Source organism: Kogia breviceps, chromosome X (assembly GCF_026419965.1).
Source record: "Kogia breviceps isolate mKogBre1 chromosome X, mKogBre1 haplotype 1, whole genome shotgun sequence".
NCBI classification, from domain to species: Eukaryota; Metazoa; Chordata; class Mammalia; order Artiodactyla; family Physeteridae; genus Kogia; species Kogia breviceps.
Window position 1 is genome coordinate 119,275,832 of NC_081330.1, and position 27,274 is coordinate 119,303,105.

Here is a 27,274-nt window from a genome sequence, read left to right on the forward strand (position 1 = left end):
CAGAGAGCAGTATCCTTCCCCCGGTTGACAGGGCCTGCACTAGAGCGTAACCCTGCTATCACACAGCAGCTTGGGTCTATGGGTTTGTGGTTGAATCAGGCCACAAGCACATGGTCAGGGGACTGGCAAAGGCCTTTGAAATTATCTGCCTCAGTTCAGAGAGGCAGAGCTCAGACAGCACTGGGCTCTGCCTGGAGCCAGACCCCAGGTTCAGGGCCTCCTCACAACCCCACGCTGCCTCCTAATGGGTGGTACATTTCCAGGGGATGGAGAGTCCCTCACTGTACAGATCAGGCCATGGAGCCTGCAGGGGCTGTTTTCTTTCTACCTGTTGGAAACCTAGGTTTCCTGTAAACGTATTCATTTTACTATGTGTGATGTGTATGTGTTGGGTAGTTACTTCCTAGCAACTGCATGTTCAGGTTGCCCCTTTTCCGGTATTGAGGCACTTGACAAAACAAAGTTAGTAATGGGAGGTAATTTGGAATCTGGAAGCATAGCAAGGGAAAATAAATAGCTTCAGGGGTATTTTACCTGTTTTATATAGAGAATAACTATCTATCCATGTTCTACTAAAAGGCACATTTCCTGACTGTAGTAACTGCTAGGTGTTATAAGCTCTCCTTTTCTTTCTGGCGAACAGCTCTGGCTACATGTTGTAAAGGGTTACTCTGCAACTTTTCTCTTCTGATCGCTATACTGACCTTTGGGCTTGTACTTGTCATTTCAGTATCCGCCTTTATCCAGTGTGTTTACACATCAGCTAGGTACCGATTTTGAACGTTCTTTTATTTTGAGCAGTTTGTATCTGTGCTGGTTCCGGGTGACAGCTGGGAAGGTTCACCCATCACATCAGTAACATGTAGAGACCACCACAGACAGGGCTACCCCGACCCACATGGCACCTTTGTGCAAATTAGAAAAAGAGCCTCACCCTTGGAGTGGCCACAGCCCTGGGCCAAGGCGCCATCCAGCTTGAGTTTCAGCGTCGCTCAATTCCTCAGCTGGACAGGCTTTTGCAAGGCGCCACCACCCACGGGGCCTCCATTGGTCAGCTCAAGACTAACGCAAGCGTACCCAGCAGACTTGCTTGGAGCAGCTGCTCCGGGCTGGGCAGCAGGCTAGGTACTGGGGCACCTAGAGGGGTCACGACGCCGGCTCTACCTCTCCGAACTTGCAGGCTAGGGGGGTCGGAGGAGCGAATCCATGGGATGGAGGGCAGACAGAGGACTGCCGGTGGCAAAGGCTTGGTGCATTAGAGGACCTGCAAGCAGATTGGAAGGACTGAGGTGGAGAGGGGGAGACACATACATCCACGGGGAGGTAGGAGCCAGCAATGGGTGGGAGGAGGGCAGAGCCAAACTGTCTTTTGACCCAGATACCTTGCCTACCTTCTGTTCTTTGCATCGACTATTTCCCATTCCAGATCTATGTAATCTTTCTTAACACTACTTACATTTCAAAAAGTTTTAATGTACAGTCTGACTGTAAAAGTAATTCTGCATATTGCAAAACGTACAAGATTCTATCGAAAGAAAATATTTCTCCCGAATCTTACTTCCCAAATATAACCACAATGATGTTTTGGAGAATCTCCCTCCATGTATTATCCCATTTGATTATTTGATTACTGGTAACATTTAATTCTGTTCCGTTTATGAGCTTAAGGTTTTCTTAGTTTACTACAGAAAATTTTTTAAAATTTACTGCATATATTAATAACATCACTGATTAATTCACAAGCAGAGAATGACTCGCCTCATGATGTGATTTTCCCCTTTGGAGAAAGATGTGTTTCCTGTTTCCTTCAATTGGCTTATGTTTTCTGGAGAAGGAAATGGTCACTAACATTACCCCCAACCAGTGAACGTTGTAATGACCCAAAACCCAAAGGTCAGCATGGAGTTTACAACAGAGAAAATTGGAGACTAACTTTTACAACACGTAGCCAGCACTGTCCATCAGAAAGAGAACTGTAGCTTATTTTGATGAGTCACAAGCCCCCAATGGATTCAGCTTTTTGAGTCCCTGATGGAAAATTAGTGATCTAATAGTACAATTGTTTTTCCTCAATAAATAGCGCCACCTTCTGGTAATTTTCTTGCATCCGCACACTGAGTTTATGAACCCCTGAGGAGAGCAAGATAGAAAGCTGACTCAGCATCCAGAACTACACTGCCATGGCTGTTGGCCGATGTTTTAGATCATTGTACCCATAATGCAGCCAAATATTTCTTGTTGCCCAGAGCTGTGCTCAAAGACAGCAGGCCCGGCTTCCAGTGCCTATCTATCTCTCTGCCTTTTGCCATCAGTGTGCTTGCGGGAAGAGCACTGGCTGGAGCCAGGCCTGGGTTTGAGTTCCACCTCTGCTGCTCTTCGCCACGTGGCCCCCCGCGCAAGGGCCTCAACCTCCATGGCCTCCTTATCCCAGCTCTCGCATAGAATTGGTTTTGGAGGATCAAGTGAGCGGCATTTTGTAAATCCTCCGTGCGCTCCCCATGTAGTGACGTTGGCTGTGTTCTCCTCTGACGTTCTGACTTTGGGTTTTCCTCTCTTTGCCAGGTAGATGAAGAGTATAAGAATCCTCACACGGTGGACAGAGTTCCTCTGGGGAAGGTGCCCCATCTGTGGGGTCAGTCCTTGTACATCCTCAGCTCCCTGTTGGCAGAGGTAAGGGACTTGGGGGCTTCACAGACTGGAAGTCATCTGATTGGAAGTTCAGGGGACCACAGGGGCTCTCTGTCCAGTGTGGCTATGAATATCTTTGGCATCTTTTTTTTTTTTTTTAAGATTACATTCTTTTTTAATTTATTTTTTTTTAAGATTTTTTTTTTTTTTGATGTGGACCATTTTTTAAGTCTTTATTGAATTTGTTACAGTATTGCTTCTGGGTTTTTTTCTGTTTTGGTATTTTGGCCGTGAGACCTGTGGGATTTTAGCTCCCCGACCAGGGATGGAACCCACACCCCCTGCACTGGAAGGTGAAGTCCCAACCACTGGACCGCCAGGGAAGTCACTCGTCTTTGGCATCTTCATGGCTTTCAAGTCAACTGGTTGGTGTTGACTCTGAGGCTTGTGTCCGTATTTATAGTAAACCGTTTTGGGCTTAGGTGCAAGCCAAGCACTCTCTGTCCCTCCCCCAGCGCCCCTTCCCACCAGCATTCCTGGTCTGTGGCTAGAACCTGGTTGAGTTGATGGTCGGTAGGAGGGCTGGAAGCTTCTCAGCCAGGATCAGCACACGTGTGAAAGATGCAGGGTTTGGGGAACTACTCCACACGGTCTTAGGTGCGGGAAGCAGGAGGACTGTGACGCTCCAGTGCTCTCTGCAGGGAGGGGCAGCAGGCTGGTTCTTCTGCAGTGGATTTTGTGTCGGCTGCTCCCTCAGCCATCAGCCAGTAATACCGCCATACAGAAGGTCTGCTGCCTCTGACTCATACTTTCTTGTTAAGCATTTTCTTGCCCCCAGGTTTAAGTTTTTAAAATACAAATGCTTTTGTGCCAGCTAAACATGAATTCCCCTCCCCAGTCCTAAGTGTGAGTGATTTTTATAAGATGGCTCATCTTTCCTGGGAGGATCCTGCCCAGCTGAGTGCTTTGGACCCCTGGGGAGGGGTGGGGGGCGGGGGAGAAAGCGGTTGGATGTCACTGCAGTTCCTGGTGGGTGAAAGAAGACCCAAGTGAAGCTATCACAGTGCAAGTGGCCCTTGGTTGCTGAGATGGAGTAGTTGCTTCATGGATATGATCATCTCCGCAGTTTCATGGACATGTGCTTGGGGGTGGAGACCGTGTCTTACACTTTAGTCTTTATGAGTAGGGAAGCATATATATCTCCTTTGGAAAGCCAACGCTGCCTCTGACTAGCTCTTTAACCTCGGGCAGGTCTCTTAATCTCCCTGGGCCTTGGTTTCCTCATCTTTATTATTATTATTTTTTAATGTTGTACAGCTTTATTTAAATATAGATTTTTTTTCACATTTCCTCATCTTTAAAGTAAAGAGGTTGGGCTTTATCATCTGCAATATGGTGCAGCTCTCATTTCTGTATCAGTGACATGGGAAACAAACTTGCTTCTGTTTCCTCCTCTCAATGTAAAGGCCCTCATCTAGGCCCAGCGTTAAGTCCAACTTCTCCTCAGAACTCCCAGAACACCTTGATCCCTCCTCTTAAGGTTCCCATCATTTATAGAGAATATGAGGAGATCCACATTCAAAGAGCACTCTGCCAGCAGGGGGGGGAGTTTTGTGTTTCAGGACAGTCAGCTCTGGGCTAAGTGCTTACCCTAAGGACATTGCCTCAGTTTTCCCACCTGTAAGATGTGCGAATGGTAGTGCCTCCCTTTTAGGAGGCCTGTGTGACAGTGCATGTACAGGGCTCAGCGCAGTACCTGGCGCGGGGTAAGGGCTCAGGAAGCATGAGTTACCCTTGCTCTTTTCACTCACACAAGTTTGGCGTCTCTGACTAGCCCTGGAGAGCTGGGTTCCAAAAACGCAATACATTTATCAGTGCCACCTAAATGGTATACTGTAGTTCAGAGAAAATAAGCAGTTGCCTTGAAAAATTATAAAGGAATAAAACACTGAAGATCTTGAGCCCCCAAATATTTTATTTTCAAACTTAGGTTTAAGGTGAAATTTCAGTTAATCAGTATTTCATAGTGTTAATGCTCCTCTTTTCCTAGGGATTCCTTGCCACTGGTGAAATTGATCCCTTAAATAGAAGATTTTCCACTTCCGTCAAACCTGATGTCGTAGTACAAGGTTTGTGAGCATGTTTACTATTCATATTTAACTTTGTAAAACCAATGTTATTTTTAAAGCAAAGTGTTCCTATTTAATTTTTTTAAAATCTGCATATGTATATATTTTAGCATATATTAGTTCTGTGAAATATGTTCTGTAACTCAGCTGCTCCCCATCACAAAGTTACTTTCTACCAAGCAATTGTTTTCTTGAATGTAAACCTTGATTGCAACTGGGGCACAGGTGATTCATTGAGCATCATTTTTCATAACTGCTATTCTTTAAAAAGTAGAACGTGACCTTGTTGAAAACTCAAAACCCAAACGAGGGTTCACTCGTTCCTCCCTTAGAGGTCTGACTTCTTTCCAGAGCTGCAGGCCCATGTTTTCACCTTCCTCCACCCATCTCCCCTCCTCTCTAGCCGGCAACTCTTGCACAGAAGTGCAAGGCCAGCCTGGGCTGCTGCTGCGGCACTGGCTCTGACTAGCCGTGTGACTTCACCTCTGTGTGCCTCAGGCTCTCGTGACCGGTGCTCTCACCCGGTGCTCTCTCACAGGGTGTTCTCGAGAGGAATTGAGATCCACAGGGAAGGCCCTCAGTGCAGGGCCAGGCCTAGAATGCTCCCTGCTGGCCGATTCCTCTCCCTACTTCCCCTCCTAGGAAGGACTCCCCAAGAGCTCACAAACCTCATAGAGTGACTTATATACCAGCTAGTATCATAGCGTGTCGTGACTATGCCTTGTGTCCTCTAGAGGACACTGTACATTTTTTAAGGACAAGGGCCTTATCATTTTTGTAGCTTCTATGTTGATTGATACACACGCACTCGATACATTAAAAACAATTATTGAGCAAATGAAGGGCAACCCTCTCTGTGGTCACGGACGCATTTGGCTGCGCCTGTCCGTGATACAGCAGAGGTCGTGCAGGTCATCACCCAGTCAGTACTGTGCCTCAGGCCCACCGAGAGACGCACCCAACCATCCAACATTCCAGTCAGGTAGAAAGTGTGACGATCATGATTATCATCCCCCTCTTACACATGAGGCTGAGGGGTTAACTTACTCAGGGACCCACGGCTGACAGCTGGAGGTGCAAACCCAGCTCTGACATCCAGGTGGCCTGATCCAGCCTGACCCCACAGTCTCTGCCCGTCACCAGAACACATGCTGCTAAGTGATCCCTTAAGTCCACAAGGCCGCTCTTCCAATTGCAGGCTGGGGTGCATTGATGGATCCTGAGCACTTTTTTTTTTTTTTTTTTTTAATGCAATAGAAAAAAACAGAGTAGAAAATGCCAGAGGCAGTGGTCTGGAGGAAGAAGTGCAGTTTCAGAAACTTCTTTGCGTGCAGCTCTCTCAGATCACCACGCTCACAGGTCTTGGTCGAGCCACTCCTCTGAAAGAGTCACTTCTACAGTGTGACCGCCTTGTGGCTCTGATACATGGAGATCTCTGCACGGTGTTGTAAGCTTCCGAAGAGACGGATGTTAAGGGAAGCTGCTCACCCATTCCTGCATGGCTGATGTTCCCATGCTGGGGCCTGCGGGGTTATCTTCCGGTCCCTGATCAGCTACAGCTGGCCAGTCGAGCAGCAAGGCTTCCCCTCAGGGCCTTGCCGTGAAGCTCACATGAGATCATGGATATGAAAATACCTTGAAAAAGCATCACGTGCTATGTAAATATAAGGAGGTGACATTCAGGTCTCAGTGGCATTTATATGTATCGTACGTTCAGGTGCCACCAGCCTGAGGTTACAGTGGTTGGGCTCAGGGAGCTACCTTAACAGTAACCAAGTCTTTCCTCTGGCCTGAGCACCGCCCTGAGCCCCTCCAGTTCCTGGCAGGCTCAGCTGCAGGTGGACGCAGAACTCCCTTTCTCCAGTTCCCTCCCCAGGACTCCTTCGTTTTGCCAAAGCACTGTCCCTTCTCTTAAAAGCCAGCAGTACTGGTACAGCAGGTATGGGGGGGTCTGAGCCCACCTCCGGCCCCCACATCCGAGGCATCCCAGAACCCTGCTTGCTAGACAGCCAGATGCCCAGCCTCACTCACTGGAGATGGGGCCCAGGCCGGCCCACTGGGTGCGTGGCCCAGCTCTGGGGTGGCTCTTCCCTACTAGCGGGGGGCCCTGTGCTGTGTTTCCCAGTGGCCCAGGCTGCCCCACTACCACCAGCCCACTGGTAGGCCCACTTTTCCTTCTCTCCAAAGCATAAAACCTCCTCCCCCCTCCCCCCCCCTCCCCCTCGGTCAGAGCATCCCCTGCTGCACACACCACTATATTGCTCTTCTGTCTTTGAGAGCAGAGACACAGACTTCTTCTGGTATCCCCTTTGCAAAGCTGTTTCCACTCCTGACCCCATGTGAAAAGAACACAAGACAGGTTTCGAATAAATGCAGACCCACAGGGAGGCAAGACGTCATTTGCGTTGGGTAATTCAGCTTGGGACCTGTTGAAGACCATTTCTAGAAGTCCCAGACTGTCTTGCACATTGAGGGCACTTGATAAATATGCACTGTGGGTGTTGAGGGGAGGCAAGGCCAGAGAGAACCAGGAAGAGCGACAGGACAAGCGCTCTCCCTTTCAAAACCACCCAGCACGTGGAGAGCATGCTGTCACAGGCCAGAGAGGAGAGTAGACAGCAGCACACATCCGTGTGAGGGGACGAGGGCCACCGTCTAATGCAGGCGCTATGTTCTTGTTCACAGTGACTGTTCTGGCAGAAAACAACCACATTAAGGAGGTGCTGAGGAAGCACGGGGTGAGCATCCAGAGTATTGCCGACATTCACCCAATCCGAGTCCAGCCAGGCCGGATTCTTAGTCACATATATGCCAAGCTTGGTAGGTTTGGGGAAATAGCAGGGCAGTTTTCGCAAGGGGGCATCTCGGTTCCAGGTTTGGGGTCTGGGGGAGACTGTGATATGTGTAAATTCAAAGGAATTGGGCAAAGCACTAAAGTAGGTGGTTTGACAGCTTCCACGTGAAGAGGAATGGCCACCAAGCACATTCCTCTCATGCCTGTTCAGGAGATGTCACCACAGGTGGCCATGTGATTCATCAGATCTGTTGTAAAATAAGGAGCCACCTTTGAAAATTCACAATTGGAACAGTCATTTGTGTCTTGGTAATGTTTCTAAATTCTATCTGTGGTCTAAGAAAATGCTCATTTACCCATTAAAATGGGAGATGGGTTCTCTTCTTTTTCTAAAATCTGACTTTGTTCAGGATCATGGTTCAATACTAAATAAAAAGTGAACATTAATAAAGTCCTTGTAATAATTTTATTCCATATAGATGTCGCACCGGATGCTGTTCTTCTATATGCATGAAAAGAAGGGGGTGGGATTTGTTTTTAATTCATCCTTGTCTCAAAAAAGGATAACAGTATTAGAAAAACCAAACCCCAAAGTGAGTTGTTTAACATATAAATAAGCCCAGTCTAAGCCAGAATCACTTGGATTAGATGTCACTGTATTTGCTCTAGCTCGAATTTCTCTTTTATTTTCTAAATAGGACGGAATAAGAATATGAAATTGAGTGGGCGACCATATCGGCACATCGGTGTCCTTGGAACATCTAAACTCTATGTGATTAGGAACCAAATCTTTACTTTCACACCCCAGGTGAGAAGAGCAGGCCAGTAACAAACCAACAAGCATCTGTTTATTAAGCTGTCTTTTCTGTCTGGGGAGGTACTTTGAATGTGGCAGAATGTGCATGCATGTGTTCAAACAGAGACATAAGATGACACCCAGTTCCTAATACAATTCTTTACTCGCGGTAGGTGCTCAGTAAATGCGGCTTGAATTGAATCGAGCGTGCCGTCACTTCCAGTATGAAATTCATACCACTTTACAAATTCGCTAGTGACATGCCACTTGACTCGCAGCCCTTGTGCCCTAATTGCAATAGTCCTTAACCCTTGCCTAGGCTGTTAGCAGGTCCTCTGTCAGCAGAATCCCACATGGGAAGTCTGATTTTTCCGGTCCCAACCCCCTTGACAGGATCCTGAATATACTGATTGTGGAACTTTTCTTCAGAGTTTTTGTTTCCAAAGGAAACTAGTCCTGTGGAATGCAAAGAAGCATTTTTCGTCCATTTGGGCAGCTAGAAAGGCCAACTGAGGGGTCACTTTGTCAACATGGGGCATAGCCCCCCAACGACCTGGGGACATAGTTGGGCCGTAGGGTCATGGGTCAGTAGCCTCAAGTTGCTGTTTTTCACCCAGCCTGTGCTGCTTGCTTAAATCTTGTGAGTTATTTCCCTTCGTAACAAATTTTAGACCAGAGCTGAGTGTGCACTGGTCCGGAGGCCAGGCCAACAATGATTTTCACCAACATCAGGCAACAGTGCCTCTAGTTCACATTAACCAGGCCATGAATCAGGTAAACACAGTCTCCACGTCTCACCTGCTCTTAGTGGCCCCACTAGGAAAACGTTGCCGAGCCCAGCAGCCCTGGACAGTGTAGGAATTAAGGAGTTATTGATTTACTTTCAGGGACAGCGGTGTTGGACCAGGTCCTTAAATCCCCATCCAAGGAGTTGTAAAGAGATCTAGTTGTGCAACTTTCCCTTCTGCGCTAGCACTAATGTAGCCCTGGCTCCTGGGCAGGTGACACATCGATTTGTCTGATGGCGAGGAGAGCCCCATTACAGGGGCGGATTACAGCCAGGGTTGAGCCTCTTCTCTGGAAACAAAATGCAAGGATTAGTGCTGCTGTGAATGACAGCTGGGGTTATGTCGAGGGAAATGAAGGACAGCCTTGAACCTGGCCTGTTCTGACTTGCAGTTCACTGACCAGCATCACTTCTACCTGGCCCTGGACAATGAGATGATCGTGGAGATGCTGAGGATCGAGCTAGCCTACCTGTGCACCTGCTGGCGGATGACGGGCAGACCCACGCTCACCTTCCCCATCACCCACACCATGCTCAGTAACTCCATGACCTTGATCTGCTTGACTCATGTCCCACTGGTGGTCTGGGCCCTTTTCAGAATGTTTAAAATGAGTCCCATGGACAGAGCTAAGTACTGAAGGGGGTTCTTAGCAGTTAGGTTTCTTAGGTTAGGAATCTTCTGTGCCATACATATTTTAATTAGATTTTGTTGATGGAAACATTTCAGTGCATAACCAAAGTATTCTCAGGTGAAGTAAACTAATTGATTTTTTTTTTTTTTTTTTAAAGCAAACGATGGCTCAGATATTCATTCTGCTGTTCTTTCTACAATTCGAAAACTAGAGGATGGATATTTTGGAGGAGCTAGGTAATTTGTGATTTTTTAAAAAGCAAAAGTAACATTGACCTTTCTTAAAGTCTTGCTGCCCTTCTCCCATTTTTCGTATCACTTGCCGAACATAGAAGCGTGGAGCTTTAGAGTAAAAAGGGAGTTAAAACATCTAATCCAGTCACCCATGTGAAACTGGAATCATCTCTAAGCATCAGTTGGTGGGTGTTTGTGAAGCTTTTATGGGCGCCAGGAGGCCTGGGGGCATAGAGAGGTGAACACGTCAAGTCTCTCTGAAGTGGCACTCTCGGAATGCATGTATGGAATGCTGTGTCTCTTTCTACTAAAAGGCGTGGATCTGGCAGGTGCTCAATAATCGAATCACTCCTTGAATTGCTTGAGTGTGCTAACACCTTAAGAATAATTCACAGAACTTTACAAATTCCTTCGTGGCCCTCAGAGCAGAGCACCTGAATGGGCCTCCCCAGGCCACTGTCCCCTCATCCTCTGTGGAACGACGCCCATTCCGCTTTGCAGGCCCACGGTCCAACCGGCGCTTGAGGGATAGGGGGCTCACCTCCCACGGAAACCCTTTTTGTTTTTGTACCCCATAACTGTCACAAGGCAGGGGATTTCTCAGTAGCATCTATGCCCTGATCTCTGTGAATCTCCTTCAGTATGCCAGAAGAGCCCAGGATAACCTCACCATGCAGCTGGCCCGAGTAATATGTGGCCTTTCCTGAGCTTGGGGAGGCTGCCATTTGGGTCCTGATGGAGTGTCAGTTGCTAAAAGTGTTTGGGAGTTGAAGTCAGCCCTTCTTCTCACATCCTCCCACACCAGGGACCCTGCTGCCACAGTAATTTTTTAAAATTATAAAATACACATAAAAATTGCCATCTTAACCATTTTAAAGTGTACAGTTCGGTTGCGTTAAGTATATTCACATAGTTTGCAACCAATCTCTAGAACTCTTTTCATCTTGTGAAACTGAAACTCCCACCCACCCCTGCCCCTGGCAACTACAGCCTACTTTCTGTCTCTAGGTGTCTCATCTAAGTGGACTTATCCAGTATTTGGTTTTTTTTGTGACTGGCTTATTTCACTTAGGCTTATGTCCTCAGGGTTGAGTCACTGGATTTCTAAGCACTGGGTTTGGCACTTCTGCTCATCAAGCTCGCTGCGAGTTTTGCTGTAGACTCGAAGTGGCCCTCGCTCCAAGCTTCTCCTGGCCTCTCTCACGGGTGTCAGCGAGGCCGTCCCCAGCATTCTGCTATCTAGCTCCCAGGGCTGGCGCCATAACTGCAGTTTGCATCTGCTTTTGTACATTTCATATCCAGCTTGGATAAGTTACCACCTGGCATATGGCGTCATAACCGAGAGACAATACCATACGCCCATAATTGTTTTCCAAAATGAATTCTTTAACTGAAATCTAATCATTGTCAAAAGGATACCATGTGCAGTTAATTGAGCACTTGCAGTGTGTTCTTTGTGGCTTTGCACCTGTTGTCTCATGTTGTCTTCACTTTGTCGTGCAGGCTGTATTCCTATCTTATGGGCAAGGATCTGTAGGCTTAGAGAGCCAGGGCACAAGATGAGTAGGTGCAGAAGCTCTGTGTGAATCCAGAAACGGGGCTCTAACCACCATACCGAGCTGGATGGGGGCTTACAGGAATCAGGAGGGCCTCCTGGTTACAGAGTATGGCAAACAATTCAGAGAACCATGGAAAGAAACAGGAATGCCTAGGCTCCATCGGCTACCTTTCCTAGTTAGTTCTTCATAATTAAAGTTGAATGTCATTTTGTCTCTTTTTTAGGTCTGAGGGTATTTAAAAAACTGAGCTCACTCGACATGCCAGACTCTACCCTCTGGACCCACCTGGGGTCGCTTGCTATCAGAGGGTTTAAAATTACTGCCTTTCCTCCTTTGACCTGATTCCTTTCAACTTCACCAGAGAGGATCTGGTCCCTTGGCTCCACCTCATCTCCTACTGTTTCCAACCTCAGGGCAAAACAATCCTTAGAACTGACCCCAGGGCTCTAGGGGGGAAAAGTTTTTATTTGATTAAGGGAAGGCTTTTCTTTCCCTCGGGCGATGTTTCTTGACATAGTGTACTTGCCGGATGGAAGCTCACGCACCTGTGAATTCATTTGAGCTGCATGCTTCTGTTTACTCTCCTCAAACTGAGCCATTTAAACTAGTCATAATCTGATGCTGGTAGCTCTGAGGCATCCTACACTTTTCTGCCTCCAGATCTAACACTTTAAGAAGCACATAGTGCCGCCTTGCTTTCTGTACAGCGGACATCCCACTTGCCCCCCGAACCTGGGGGTGAATCAGGTTCAGGGAGCAAGAACTCGGAGGCTGCTGCCTTTGTAGCAGAACCCCATACTACCAAACCCAGCTCCCAGTTTTCGGTGGAACTTTTCCCAGCCTGATAATAGGGCCACTCTGGGCCACTGTCTCTATCCGGGGATGGCCCGGCCATCACATTCTTTCTAGAGAGAACTTTGGCTCTGAGACGTGCCTCTCCCAACATTTCCCCCCACCCTCCTCCGGGCCTTGTGTGGCTCAGTGATAGGGACTCATAAAAGGTAGCACGAGGGCACCCAAAGGATTGTTGCTTGTGGTTTTGTCCTGGTCCAGTTGTTTTAGGGTGAAAAATACCCAAGGGTTGGTTCTGGTTAAAAGTGGTTCGCTCAGTAGGTTTTGTAAAACTTTGGTTGGTTCAATAACATAGATTTCTATTTGTGTTGGGTTTGGGAACGAGAAATCAGCATGATGCGTTTTGGCTTTTAATATGCTGTGTGCTTCCACTTCATACTTGCTATTGAAGTTTCATTTTAATGTCTTGGCTGACTACTTGTATGGGGCAGTCTGCAGTGATGTGTTTCCTGATTCTGGCAGAAGCGCCACCTGGTTATTGAAAAGTCTCTCGATGATTCGTAGTGGAAGTTTGTCCACATCCACCTATATCTCTAACATAGTGTTTCCTTGGCAGAGTAAAATTAGGGAGTCTTTCGGAATTTCTCACCACCTCTTTCTACACGTATTTGACCTTCCTGGATCCAGACTGTGATGAGAAGTTGTTTGACGATACCAGTGAAGGGAGCTTCAGTCCTGATAGTGATTCAGATTTGGGAGGATATTTGGAAGACACCTATAATCAAGGTACGGCTTGGAATGCCTTTGCAGGTGGTCCCTGAATTTATTTAAAACTTGGCATTGTGATAAAATTGCCCTAAAACTCAAGCACAGAAAATGATTTGTAACTAACATGACAAAAAAGAGTCTTTGGAAACTTTCACGTATTAAAATGAATAAAATGCCACTTTAATAAACCTAAACTGTAAAAGTGGGGCTTTTTTAAACCTAGAGGGACAAAGAGTTTCAGGAATGCAGACTTCACAAAATATAAAGAAAGAAACACACTGCTTGAGTTTTCAAAGAAATGGTAGAATGATCTTGGTTTCACTGGATATAAGTGATGAAATCCTTTGTATATAACATTTCTCAAACTGAGGAAGGTTTTGCGTTGAAGTGACCTGTTTTTCACTTTTAGATAGTACTTGGGATTGCCGCTGGGGATTCCATAATGTTTAGCTCACTCATGACAAATTAAAACCAAAAGATCAGATGTTGGCTGCTGGCCCTCTCATTGTCTACATATTCAGCTCATCTTGGGATGATGTGACGTAAACACTATTTGGACCTGTATTTTCTTTTTCTAGGATGAAGTTTTTCCAAACAATAACTTTATGAATGCATGCATTATCTATGTAAATCTCTTTACTTTCCAGGGGTAGAGTGGAGGTCAAATATCTATATCAAAATGTTGTCTTTCACTAAATCTACTCAGTACTTCATGCTACACGTAATCACTGTTATGCATTTAGGTTACTTCTGCAGCTTGTTTTCATTGGCTCTTTTTCTTTCCTGTGTAATTATAGAAAGCCAGGATGAACTTGACCAGTATATCAACCACCTCCTGCAAAGCACATCCTCGAAGTGCTATCTGCCACCTCTTTGTAAGAAGACAGAGGACAGCCATGTTTTCAGTGCCATCTACTCCACTCGGGATATACTTTCCGTGATGGCAAAAGCAAAGGGTTTGGAAATTCCATGTACATGATTAACTCTTTTCTGCCTGTTAAAATAACTTCTTTTATCAAAGTAATGCATGAGCATAATGTAAAGTCAGTCCTAAACTACAACAAAATGCAGCCGTTTCCTGCCTCACTTCTCCCCTCCTCACTGCCCCCAGTCCTTCTACTTAGAGGCAACCACTTTCAACTCTTAGTTGTTTTTTCTGGTATTTACATGTTTCTAAATAATGTGTCTGTAGCGCTGTCTTTGATGCATCGATTTTATTCAGTATCTGTTGACTTTTTCTTGTGCAGGTGAGGAGTTCAGCTATGTCAAATCACCACTCCTCTGCTTCACTTCCCCTAACCTATCCATGCAGTTGTATTAAGGTTTAGTTAAATCAGTATTCACTATTTCTGTCATTGTATGTATGCAAATATTATTCCCAACTCAGTATAATAATATACCACATTATCATTTTTCCTTTTCATTTTTTCTAAAGTTAATAGTTGCCCCATCTTTTAGTTTGCTTCGCTTCCTTCTACACCTTCCAATGGCCTCACAATACAAATTTCCACAAGGTGAATCATATGTATGAATCTCACGGTTCCACTGCTTTTCTTAAGAGTCCAAAAGTTTCCTTCCATCTGGCTGATTGCACCCTAAGCCTCTGCATACCTGGCATCCTGGGACTTTTCTTTACTATAATTCTTGGAATCTCCTTTGCTTGTCTCTTCAGTTGGGTTCCCTGTTTTTTGATTCTGGCATGTTCCCCTTTCTCAATTTATTCCTTTGGTGGAATACATTGTAGAACAGTTTCAATAGGTTTTTAAAAATGGTGCAATAGAAGAGGGCACAGTAATGACAGCCCTTAACTTGCTTGTTTCTGGAGTTCACTGCCCCTTTTGGCCTGGTCACCCTCCACGTCCAGGATGTAGATTTTATCCTGGGATATTCCTTCATCATCATCTGGGAGACTTCCTTGTCTCCTTTGTTGGCTCTCCTGTTTTCTGTATCTCAACTTTTCTGCTTTTAGCTTACTATCTTATTTTGGTGGAGGACATCCAGTAGTTTCCTAGGAAACAGTTCATGGTGGGTAAAATTGTTGAGACCTTTCAAGTCTGAAGATATCTACCAATTATCCATTTGAGAGTTAGGCTGGGTATAGCATTCTAGATTGAAAACAAATTTTCCTTAAGAATTTTGGAAGCATCTCTTCATTGTCTTCTAGCTATCAGTGTTGCTACTGAGAAATCTGAACCCATTCTGATTTTTTTGTTTTTTGTTTTTTTGCGGTACACGGGCCTCTCACTGCTGTAGCCTCTCCCGTTGCGGAGCACAGGCTCCGGACCCGCAGGCTCAGCGGCCATGGCTCACGGGCCCAGCCGCTCCGCGGCCTGTGGGATCTTCCCGGACCGGGGCACGAACGAACCCGTGTCCCCTGCATCAGCAGGCGGACTCTCAACCACTGCGCCACCAGGGAAGCCCATTCTGATTTTTGATCCTTGAAACATAAACTGTTATTGTCTTTCCAAGTTTTTAGGATTTTCTCTACTCTCAGGTTCTGAAATTTCAATGATGTGCTTTGTTCTGGATGTATTTTCATCCACTGTGTTGGCTACTCAGTGGGCCTTCTCTATCTGGAAATTTATGTTTTTCAGTCCTGTAAAGTTTTCCTGAAAAATTCCTTGACTCATTTCCTTCCCTACCTTTTCTCTGTCCTCTCTTTCTGGTATTTTATGATTCCAATGTTGACCTCCTGAAGAAGTCTTTATCGTTTCTCTCCCGTCTTCCATTTCTCTGTCTTTTGATCTGTTCTGAGGGCAACTGCTTCAACTTTTTGTTCCACCTGCTCAGTTGAGTTTTTCCACTTTTGCTGTCATGTTTTAAATTTTTGTTCTCTGAATTGTATCTGTTCTTGTTTCATGAATGCAATATAATTGTTATTACTCTGAGAATTAATGGCAGGGCTTTTTGTTTTTGTTTTTGTTTTTACATTTTCTTCTCCCCAAATGGTTTCCATTTCCCCCAAGTCAGTTTTTCCTGTTTGTATTGGTTTCTGTCTTCCACAGTAGATAGAGTCTTTCCTCCAGTGCTGGGTGTTCCTTGGTTATCTGCTCATGCATATAAGAATCTCCAAGCCTATACCTGTAAATGGGGCCTGTTGGGTTTATGGGTGAAGGTGGGGCAGATTTCCCAGAGGTGTTCTACAATCTCCTTTGCAATCTCCTTTGTAACCTGTAAGGGTCTGATTGCCTCGAGCTATACAGTCATTTATTCCCCCAAGGAATGTACCCACACCTTCAGACATGTGGGTAAGCATCCCCTCCAGAGACACACATACCACTCCTTTTTACCCTCTTCAGAGAGACCTTCTAGTCTTCTATCAGGGTGAGCAAGGCAGATGCCAAGCTGTGTGGAGTTGCAGAAGGCATCTAGGGAGCTCACTGCCTCTCACACACCTTCTTCTCCATCTTCCTTCTTTTGGTTACCCTCTCTGGACCCCAAGTTCTAGAGGTCCATGGTGCAGCAAGCTCCTTAGACTTCTGAGGATTCTCTGTTATAAATCTGACTGGTTCTTGGTTTTCCCCACTGCAGTCTTGGGTTTGGTTGCCTTGCGTCTACTAAATGTTTTCATCCATCAGCTTTCCCACTTCCAAAATGTTACTATTGTCTTCTCTCCTGCTTCCCTATTCTTTAGGATTTGCCTTTTTAAAAATTATTTTTCGTAGTGTTAGTGGGGTTTTAAGAGGAAGTAAAATTAGAACCTATGTTTAATCCACTAGTGTTACCTGAAGGTCTATAAATGCCTTTTATTTATTTATTTTTAAATTTTTTAATTTTTGGCTGCGTTGGGTCTTCGTTGCTGTGTACGTGCTTTCTCTAGTTGTGGCGAGCGGGGGCTACTCTTCATCGCGGTGCGTGGGCTTCTCATTGTGGTGGCTTCTCTTGTTGCGGAGCACGGGCTCTAGGCACGTGGGCTTCAGTAATTGCAGCACAGGCTCAGTAGTTGTGGCTCGCGGGCTCTAGAGCACAGGCTCAGTAGTTGTGGCACACGGGCTTAGTTGCTCTGCGGCATGTGGGATCTTCCCGGACCAGGGCTCGAACCCGTGTCCCCTGCATTGGCAGGTGGATTCTTAACCACTGCACCAGCAGGGAAGCCCTATAAATGCCTTTTAAATATATCTCATCTTTACCTTGAAAGCTTCCTATTTTCCCAAGGTGATATGGCATACCCTGGCAGACAGAGATGTCTTAATGAATAAATACCGATAACATCTAAAGGTGGTTAAAAGGGGAATTCCCCGATGGTCCAGTGGTTAGGACTCGGTGCTTTCACTGCTGGAGCCCAGGTTCAATCCCTGGTCAGGGAACTAATAAGATCCTGCAAGCTGCACAGCGCAGCCCCCAAAATTAATTAATTAATTAATTAAAGGTGGTTAAAAAACAGAAGCACTAACACCCAGCAGTGGCAAAGTGAAACACACAGTGGACGGGAAGCTGGTGCACTTTGATTATGAGAAGGCCAGTGACCTTGGACAAATGACAAGGTCATTGGACAAACCTTGGACAAACCCTCCCTGGTTCTCAGTTTCCACATCTGAAAGAAAAAGAAGTTGGACTCAGTCATTTTTAAGGCTCCTTCCAGTCCTAGATGCTATGTAGTTTTCCCTGAATTCTAAGAGAGAAAAGTGGAATTCAGCTCCTTAAAGCAAGATCTGCGTCCTGCTCATTTCCTACTTCCAGAGTTAGCACATGATGTGGCCACATGAAAAATTCTTTTTGAAATCAATGAAACTAAGCAAGTAACCGTTCCTTATTTGGTTTGTACTGAATAGGGAGTAGCCACTGTACCTCTTAAAAGAAGTATTTTATCCTTCCTCCTGCTCAGAAGAGCTTTCTTTTTATTCTTTTGTTTCTAGTTGTTCCCATGGCTTTGCCAACTAAAGTTTTAAGTGCCCACCGTAAATCGCTGAATCTTGTTGATTCTCCTCAGCCACTCCTAAAAAAGGTAAAGTATTTAGAATCACTTTTTCAAAAAGTATAATGTTCTTTGGTGCTGGTGTAGCCCCAAGAACTCTTTTAAATGGTTGAACTCAAAAGAGCACATTTCTTGGCATCCAGAACTTTCAGGGTTAGAAGTTATGGGTTTTGATGTGCACCCACTCACTTAGTTGTCTGGCTTCTGGTTTGTGTCAGTATGCACACTGAATTTGATGCAACCCTTTATATTTTGCGTGTAGGAGATGGCTACTGACATCCTGCCTACTCATCAGAATCTGTGTCACATTTGAGGAAATGAGCTAGCTCACTACCAGCCCTATTCTATCTGTGCCAGCCAGCCAAAGCCGGGCTACTGGCGGAGCAGGGCACAAAACCAGAAAAAGATTCCTCTGGAGAATAAAATCCCAGGGTGTTCCCCACTAGTTCCCATAATTTGTTATTTTATCCAAAGTTCCCTTTGATTTTATCAGAAAGATTTCAGCGTCTGTTGGAGACTATTTTAACCTAACCACAATTTTAGGTTTTTTTAAAATTCACGTTTTTTTTGTGTGTTTTGCTTCAAAAATATTTTATTGAAGTTTAACATATATAAAGTATATAAAATAATAAGTATAGAGCACAATGAATTATCACTGAGCCAAAAGACCCGTGTGCGTAACAAGCGCCCTTTGTGTCCCTCCCGGTCGCTTCCTCCCCCTTCACTTGAAAGGTAACTGCTAGCATGACTTCTAACACCAGGGGTTGGTTTTGCCTGGTTTTGACCTTTACATAAATAAAATTTACACATATTTTAACCTGTTCAGTTCACTCTCTTGCAGACATCCACTAACACAATGATTCACTGATCAGAAATATAAACAAAAAGCCCCAAAAGATACAATGAAAACCTGAAACATAGCACAGCAGCAGAGTTCCAAGACCAAGTTGCTGTGTCGCTTCCTGATCTTCTGGAAGTTCGCATGCTCAGCCCCCATCCCCTGCTCTTTGGCTTTTGTATGGACAGGCCCCCGAAGATGACTTCCGGTTTCCCAGAGATGACCACGGCAACATAGACTGTGAGAAGCTGGCTGAGCAGCTAAAAGATTGTTCGAACCTACAGGACCAAGCGGACATTCTGTACATCCTGTATGTAATAAAGTAAGTGGGTGGTCTTCACTAGGTTGAGCTTTCTCTGTTCTCCTCGCTCTTTGTCCTAGGCTTCTTGGCCTTCCAGCAAGCCACATCATGGTCATAGTCACCCAAGCTACCCAGACTCACCGTGAACAGACTCCCACCCCCTTCTCTACCTACTAGTGTTGCCCTCCCAAGATGAGAAGGCTGGGTGAGGCCAGGATCTCACCATTTCCTGATGTTAAGCTTCTGTTTCAAATAGACAGAAGACGACGCAGCTCTCTCGGTGAGACTCACAGGCACTGGGAAGCCCCCGAGCACTTGGCAGAGTGCGTGGTGATTCATTCCCCTCCCTGCCAAGTGAGCTCTACTGCAGGAGAATCTGGCCTTGAAACGTTCTGGCCCATACTTCTGGGGTTTTCCATCTCTTGACAGGGGTCCTGGCTGGGACACAAATCTCTCTCGACAACATGGGGTCACTGTTCACAACCTCCTCAGCGAGCTCTATGGCAAAGCTGGCTTGAACCAGGAGTGGGGTCTGATCCGCTACATCTCTGGCCTGCTCAAGAAGAAAGTGGAGGTCCTGGCTGAGGTCAGAGCAACCATGCACGTGAAGGGTGTCTGTTTGTCCTTTCTAGCCCAGTACCCTCTTCCTATTATGAAAGCTGGAGGCAAGCACCTCCATTTGTATAAAGGAAACGCTTTGTTTAATATACAGACGGAGCTGGTCCTTCTGTCCTGACCTCCCACTGCTCTTGGAAGACAGGCGGAGGAAATGAAGTTCAAGTTGATTAGTTTTGTTACTTCTTAGTGGCAGAAAAGGGTTTACCAAGAAATCAAATGAAAATGCTCTGTGGCCCGGCACCCTCTTAAACAGAGCTCTTATTTCTGCACATCTGCAATACAATCATTATCAGTATTTTTAACCCCGAGGCCCTGCAAAATCCAGAATTGCTTTCTGTGACATTCAAGTTCTTTTTTTCCCCATTCATTCATTTTATGACTGCATTGGGTCTTTGTTGCTGCACACGGGCTTTCTCTAGTTGCGGCGAGCGGGGGCTACTCTTCCTTGCGGTGCGCGGGCTTCTCATTGCAGTGGCTTCTCTTGTTGCAGAGCACAGGCTCTAGGCGCGTGGGCTTCGGTAGTTGTGACTCGCGGGCTCTAGAGCTCAGCCTCAGTAGTTGTGGCGCACGGGCTTAGTTGCCCCGCGGCATGTGGGATCTTCCCGGACCGGGGCACGAGCCCTCGTCCCCTGCATCGGCAGGCGGACTCTCAACCACTGCGCCACCAGGGAAGCCCCCAAGTTCACTGTTTTAGTAAGGTGATGGTATATATTATATGTGAATAATGGGGAAACTGGCAATTTAGGACTATAATATGGTCATTAACTCTTAACATCAGTATTTTAGGACTCACAGCAACTCATCCTCCTTATGGAATATCAGGGAATCCAGTGTGCTTGCTACAGGGGGTGAGCATAAAATACCCACTAATAGGCCCTGCAGAGCCAGGTCTAGGGCCACATTTTGGGGACACAAAGATCACGGGGACCCAACTCTGGCTGGGTTGCTCAGTCTGGAGTCTGTGTATGAATTTTCAAATAAATAGAATCATGGGTCATGAAGTTTGTAAAGGTAAATTTCTGTCTTATTGGCAGTGATCCTTCCCCACCGGCTTTGCTAATCTTTCTCCCCCTCACCCTTTTCCTAAATATGTAGGCCTGCACGGACCTGCTGTCGCACCAGAAGCAGCTCACGGTGGGCCTGCCGCCAGAGCCCCGGGAGAAGACCATCTCTGCGTAAGCCTTCAACCTGGGGGCCTCAGGTTTGGGGGTGGTACCTGGGGGGAAAACATCAGTGCTGTCCGCCATTCAGGAAGAGTCTTTTTATAGACACTGTCACTCGAGCATTTCCATCAGGAAAATGAGGATATTCCATAGAGGACTAGGAGGCGTCTTTCATGGTGTTTGTGTCCTGATGCTCCTTCCTAGGCCTCTTCCCCCCGAGGAGCTCACAGAACTCATCTACGAAGCCAGCGGGCAGGACATCAGCATCGCCGTCCTCACACAGGTCAGCTGGCCACGGAGGGGCAGGGCTATCTCTGGGCAGCACGGGCTTCTCCGCCACCAGCCAGTCTCTGAAGCCCTGTCTCCACGTATGTCTGTGTCAGGAGATTGTGGTTTACCTGGCAATGTATGTCAGGGCACAGCCCAGCCTCTTCGTGGAGATGCTCCGGCTCCGGATTGGACTCATCATTCAGGTGATGGCCACGGAGCTGGCGCGGAGCCTGAACTGTTCAGGTGCGATTCTCACGCGCGGCCCCCACAGCTTCTGCACCCACCTGCCCCTGGGGAGCCCTGCCCAAGTATTCTGGAGCCAGGGCCTCTGAGCCTTTGGGTGGGCTCGTGGCTTCACCAGATTCTCTCGTTCGTTTGTAACTTCCGCCAAACCAACCAGCACAGGACGTTGAATTTCATAGGTTAGGGAAAATGAGGCACTAGAATCTTCTGCTCTGCTCCTGACATCTGAGTTCCTTACTGTTTCTCCTTGTGGTAAGATGTCACACCCCATTTCATAAAACCTCTGCTGGGAGCAATCCTACCAATTTAAATATGTAAATCAACTGCAAGATGCATTCCAACATTGGGGGTTATTACAGTGTGAAAAATTATGCGTCTGAGTTAAGAAAATATACAACTTAAATAGCAGCATTTAGAGTCACCAAGGATCAGTACCTTTCAGTCCTGAAGCAGTAGAGAGGTAATCCTGAGCAGGGAGACCTCCCACAGTACCCTTTGTCTCCACCTCCCCCCGCCCCCCATGCCCACGCAACTCTACCTTCCCCTGCCACCAGTCCTGTGTCGGGACACTTACACGATGTTTGTTTTTAGGAGAAGAAGCTTCTGAAAGTTTGATGAACCTCAGCCCTTTCGATATGAAGAATCTCCTACACCATATTTTAAGTGGAAAAGAGTTTGGTGTTGAAAGAAGCGGTAAGTAAATGTCTGTCTTACTGAGGGGAGGGGGTCAGAGAGGGCTTGACTGACGTGTGCAGTGTGGCCTGGAACTGCTTCGTTTCTGTACAGATCAACATCAGTAAACGCGATTCGGGACATAAAGTGTGGGTATAAGGTTCCTACTTCACTGAGATGGACAGAGTTCTAGGTTTAAGGTTGTGACTTGTAGGGCTTTGTGACCCCTCGTGGGCTGGCTGGGAGAACTGTGGTCCCGTGTGGGCGTGGTGCACACCCTGGCCTGCGGCCTCCCTCCTGCAGTTGGTCCAGGCACCGTCACTTGTGCACAGGGGTTAGGAGCAGGTGAGGTGACCAAGGTGTCAGCCTGCAAGGGCTGTCTTTTCCCAGCACCTGAGTGCCCCACCTTTAGTGTGGGTTGGTTTTCAGTTAGACCCCCGTCACCCTTCGTGGGCCCAGATAAAAGCCCTCTGCGGCTTCACAGCACCTTCTTGCTGGGTGTGTTTGCCTCGTCCCCTTCTTGCTCTCTCTCACTTTTTATCTGTACTGGAACCCTGTTTACAGTGCTAGGAAATATAATGGCCCAAGTCCTGGTGGAATTCTGTTCTCAAATGCTCCCTAATTATAATTGAAGCAATTATCATTTACCCTCCTCATAATAAAGTGAAATGATTTGCAGACACATTTGTGAACTTATTTCACCAAGCCAAAGTAATGCAGTGTGGGCCGTCATTCTTTTTATTTAATAAGGACATTGGGTACTTCGGATCTTTTCTTTAGAGTGGGAGCCAGCAGGCAAACAAAACCGTCATCGTGCGATCAGATGTGTTTTGGTGGGTTTTCTCCTTTCCTGAGGAATGCTCAAGATCCTTTTCCAAAAGTAATTTTCAGCTCTTTCAAGTGCACAGTCCTTGAAATGTAAATATATAAGATTAATATTTAATGTGTTCTGCTCATCAAACTATGTGGTTTGACACAGATAATTACTAAAAATTGTTATTAGATACAAAGCTAGAGAAGCTTATGAAACTAGGAACAGAGTAATGTCACTTGAAACCATAAATATGTCTAATTGCAAGCAAGGCCAGAAGAGGTTCTGTCTTTTTGCATATAGCATCATTTGTTAATTGTCCTTTGTAATTGTTCAATTTTTATAAATCAGGAAACTCAAATAGTCTTAGAATTTTTATTACATCCTGAGATGTCTGAGATGAGTATTTTCAGCTAATGCCCACCCTATATAGGCCCCACTGTAGCTTCCCAGGCCCCTTTGGGTTCTGTTTTCCACTCTCCCGGTGTCCCTCCTCCCTCTCTGGCTAATCGTCATGTCTCCTTTGTGGGTCCTCCCTCTGTGCTGTTCTTTGGCTCCTTATTTGTCCCTACTCCTCTGGGCAGTGCGCTACTCGCATGGCTTCGGGGGTGGGTTGGGTGGGAAGGCAGGGCACGCAGAGGATGCTGCCCGAGGAAATGACCTTAGAGTCGGGCCTGCAGAAGGAGAGGACACACCTGGCAGAGGGGAGCAGGCAGGCCAGGAGGGAGCTGCCTGTGCAATGTGCAGTGCCGAGTGGCTGGCCTGGAGGGGACAGCTAAGAGGGGCGGGTGGGCTCAAGTCGGTAGGGCTTTGTGTGCCCCTGTGAGGCTTTAACCTGAAGACAGGGCTTTTAACCTGAAGAAGGTTTCCAAGTGGACAGTGACATGGTCACACGTGCCTTTAAGAATGATCGTTGTGAGCACACCGCGGAGAACCGGTTAGTGGGGGCAGGGCAGGCAGCAGAGTGGAGCCAGGTGACGGATCCTCCCTGCCCCTTCTGTGTGTCTTCGCCACCTCCAGCCTTTGGTCGGCTTGTTCTCCCAGGACTTCCCTCTCCGGCGCCAAGGCTGGACCTTAATTAGGTGGTCTCAGTTTTCTGCAAGGAAGGGGGTGCATTTGGAGAAGTAAAAAATTATTTTAAAAAACATATCCAAATCACTGAAGGGTTTTCTGGCCACTCAGTGTTTTCTGCATGCTGCTTAAGTGATGTTCACTCTGTCACCCATTCACTCAAACACATATTGAGCCTGTGCTGTGTAGCAGGCGCTGCCCCAGGTGCTGGAAACAGAGCGCTGGCCAGGGCAGACACGGCCACCTCTAACAGAGTGCATGGTCGATTGGGAGAGGGAGACGTAGATAAAAATAAGCACATGCGGGATTCCCTGGTGGCGCAGTGGTTAAGAATCCGCCTGCCAATGCAGGGGACACGGGTTCAGTCCTTTGTCCATGAAGATCCCACATGCCGTGGAGCAACTAAGCCCATGTGCCACAACTACTGAGCCTGCACTCTGGAGCCCGCGAGCCACAACTTCTGAAGGCTGCACACCTAGAGCCCGTGCTCTGCAACAAGAGAAGCCACTGCAATGAGAGGCCCGCGCACCGCGACGAAGAGTAGAGTAGCCCCCGCTCACCACAACCAGAGAAAAGCCTGCACGCAGCAACGAAGACCCAATGCAGCCAAAAATAAAATAAAATAATAAATTTAAAAAATAAGCACATGCATGTATTCCTCTCAGGGTGGACAAAATATCGTTTCTAATAACCATGTGTGTGTTTCCCCTCCAGTGCGGCCTATCCATTCCTCCACATCCAGCCCTGCCATCTCCATCCATGAGGTGGGACATACTGGAGTCACCAAAACCGAGAGGAGTGGCATCAACAGGCTGAGGAGTGAGATGAAACAGGTAAGAAGAGCTCAGGGCGCCAGCAAAGAAGTGGCCTTCCTATCTGGGCTCAACTCAGAAAGTGATAGAAACCCAAGGCATACAGGGTACAGCCTGCTTTGTAAAGGATGTGCCATCCCTTCTGTCCTGGAATCTGAACACACCCTGTACCCAGACACCCCAGAGCCTCTCACGTGCACCCACACATGCTCATCCTTAACGTTGAGGTGTGAGTGCGAGCATTCTGGAAAATACCCTTCCCCGTGTCTGCCTGTTGCCGAGAACTGGTCCTTCAAATGGATCACATCCATTTAAAAAGTAGAGCCGCACAAAAGGTAACTGAATCATCTCTCCATGAAATGTGTCCTTCAAGTGAAACAGAGAGAGGAGTCTAGAAATGGAATGGAATGCTCGTGACACCTTTATTTTCCACCATCCACAGGTGTCTCTTTTGTGCTCACCTTTATTTAAATCACAATAAATTCCTTCTCAACTGATCCCACAGGACTGCAGGTCAACAGCCTTTCAGTCCTAACGTGCCGGTTACTGTGGTAGGACTTGACAGTGATCTACAGTAGGAAATAGTTTCCTTCTGACCATGACCTGCAGTGAGAGACGCACTCGGGTTTTCTTCTCCATTTCAAATGATGACTCAGTAGATTGAGTGTGTGAGGCACTGAGGGTCACACCCTGCAGCTGGAGCAACATTTCGTTGGTTAATCTAGAGGGTGAGAGAAGTAGTAAGGCATCCTTGATTTGAAACTGGTTTTTGTTTATTTTCTGATGTATTTTTACTTTCAGATGACTAGGCGATTTAGTGCCGATGAACAGGTGAAACATCTTTGTCTTGTTTCCTCCTTTACTGTGCTTCATGTTCTTTCTGGCTTGAATGGGGAAAGGAAGGCTGTGAGCACAGTCTGAGCGCGTGGAGAACGGTTCTGCGCATCCAGCCTGCTTGCGTGGAGGGGACTCTGCAGGCTGTGGGGGGCAGCCGTGGGGACAGGCAGAGCACTGGGCTTGAAAGCAAGACAAATGGCCTTGCCGCGCGCCTTTAAACAGACCCGTGTATCAGACTCTCGGATTTTACAGGAGGCTATGTGAAAGACATGGTCCCGGGTTCTGCCTCGGCAGGAGTTTCTGTTCAAAAAAGGGGAAGAAATAGGGACATGTAGATTGTGGTCACTGATTATAGCAGTAGAAAGAATACTGCTACTTCCTGTCCCTAGATTGCCTGGGGGAATTTAACCCTGGAAGGGAAAAGAAAATGTAAGGATACTGTTCTTTTATGTCACCCTTGTGATACACTTCCTTCGCCTCCTCCATCCAGAAGATCAGAGTCCCTTTCCTAATGATTTAATGTCTCTGTGAGAGAGCTCAGAGGAGTCATATAGTGACACGCGGATTCTCTGTGTTGTCCCAGGGAAAAACGTCCGTGCTGTCTCATTCGAATTTATGCTCTTTCCGAGTAAGGAACAGATTTTCCAAACATCTTCCTTTGCCCACCACTCGGTGGCACCGTCCCTCTTGTTACCTACATCCTGATGGCAGCTGACTGTGGCTGAATATGGATGGTTCCTTCCGTCTCCATTTAATGCTGTCCTTGCATATTATGGGGACAAAATGATCACCTTTTTTCTTTGATGGGTTTAGATTCAGTTAGCGAGTACAAGGTTTGTATTTGGCCACTTACATCAAAGAAATTTATATTCTCTTTCCAAAATTGACATAAAAGATTAGCATTTCATGGCTGGGAGTTTGGAAACTAAGTCGTGTGCTAACTTGATGAGGCACCCTCCACACTGACTAGATATGGGAGCACTTCACACTCGGCGAAAGCATTTCCCGGGACCTCTATTGCGCGAGCCCAGAGCTCTCTGCCCGCTGCGCTGCAGGCCATCTGCCTGGGGGGTGAGTGAGAACTTCTGGCCACCCGCATCCTCTGCCTCTTCCTTCCTCGGCTGTTTCTGAGGCTGTTCTATGTTCCTTCTCTCTGCGTGCGTCCTTTGGTGTCACTGCACATGACTGAGTGGCCTCTCTTTGTTTTGTAGCTCTTTTCTGTGAGCCAGGCCCCATCCGGCAGCGCCCGCTCCTCCGAGTCTGTGGTAAACAGTGTGTCCCAGCCAGTGTCCTCTTGGCCACCTCCTCGTTTACGGTGTCTCAATCCTCTCGTTGCCCTTCTCGCACCCCCACCACCTCCCTAACTCCCGAAGGTGTGGACAGGTTTAAGTGTTTCCACTTGACTATGATCATGAGTAGAGGCGAGAAAGCAAGCCGAGAACTTGTGGTGGAGCCGAGCTCTGCTTTTCCGTCTTGAGCTCTCTGCTTATGCTCCTCGGTGGGGTGTGACTGAGGAGCACTTTGCTCACCAATTCCCAGGAGCTTCTGGAACTTTCGAGGCGGTGGTTATGTGCCTTTCTATTGAGTCATGCGGGTGAACTGCTG

The 27,274-nt window shown here is 46.9% G+C and overlaps 1 protein-coding gene across 7 annotated transcripts in view; it reads left to right on the forward strand.

Annotated features, from left to right (window-relative positions):
• PHKA2 (phosphorylase kinase regulatory subunit alpha 2) overlaps positions 1-27,274 on the forward strand; it is a 63,281-nt gene that overhangs the window by 25,992 nt on the left and 10,015 nt on the right. For 2 of the 7 annotated variants that reach the window (XM_067024009.1, XM_059050775.2), the window contains exons 12-29: positions 2,563-2,670; positions 4,679-4,757; positions 7,443-7,577; positions 8,250-8,359; positions 9,527-9,671; positions 9,924-10,002; positions 12,967-13,136; positions 13,916-14,089; positions 17,975-18,063; positions 19,060-19,193; positions 19,602-19,758; positions 20,886-20,965; positions 21,158-21,236; positions 21,337-21,466; positions 22,058-22,159; positions 24,735-24,853; positions 25,634-25,663; positions 26,881-26,934. In XM_067024009.1, the coding sequence (XP_066880110.1) occupies positions 2,563-2,670; positions 4,679-4,757; positions 7,443-7,577; positions 8,250-8,359; positions 9,527-9,671; positions 9,924-10,002; positions 12,967-13,136; positions 13,916-14,089; positions 17,975-18,063; positions 19,060-19,193; positions 19,602-19,758; positions 20,886-20,965; positions 21,158-21,236; positions 21,337-21,466; positions 22,058-22,159; positions 24,735-24,853; positions 25,634-25,663; positions 26,881-26,934 (1,974 nt within the window). Of the gene's footprint in view, positions 1-2,562; positions 2,671-4,678; positions 4,758-7,442; positions 7,578-8,249; positions 8,360-9,526; positions 9,672-9,923; positions 10,003-12,966; positions 13,137-13,915; positions 14,090-17,974; positions 18,064-19,059; positions 19,194-19,601; positions 19,759-20,885; positions 20,966-21,157; positions 21,237-21,336; positions 21,467-22,057; positions 22,160-24,734; positions 24,854-25,633; positions 25,664-26,880; positions 27,043-27,274 lie in introns of all 7 variants that reach the window. The other 5 variants (XM_067024010.1, XM_059050776.2, XM_067024011.1 and 2 more) reach the window with 3 other exon arrangements.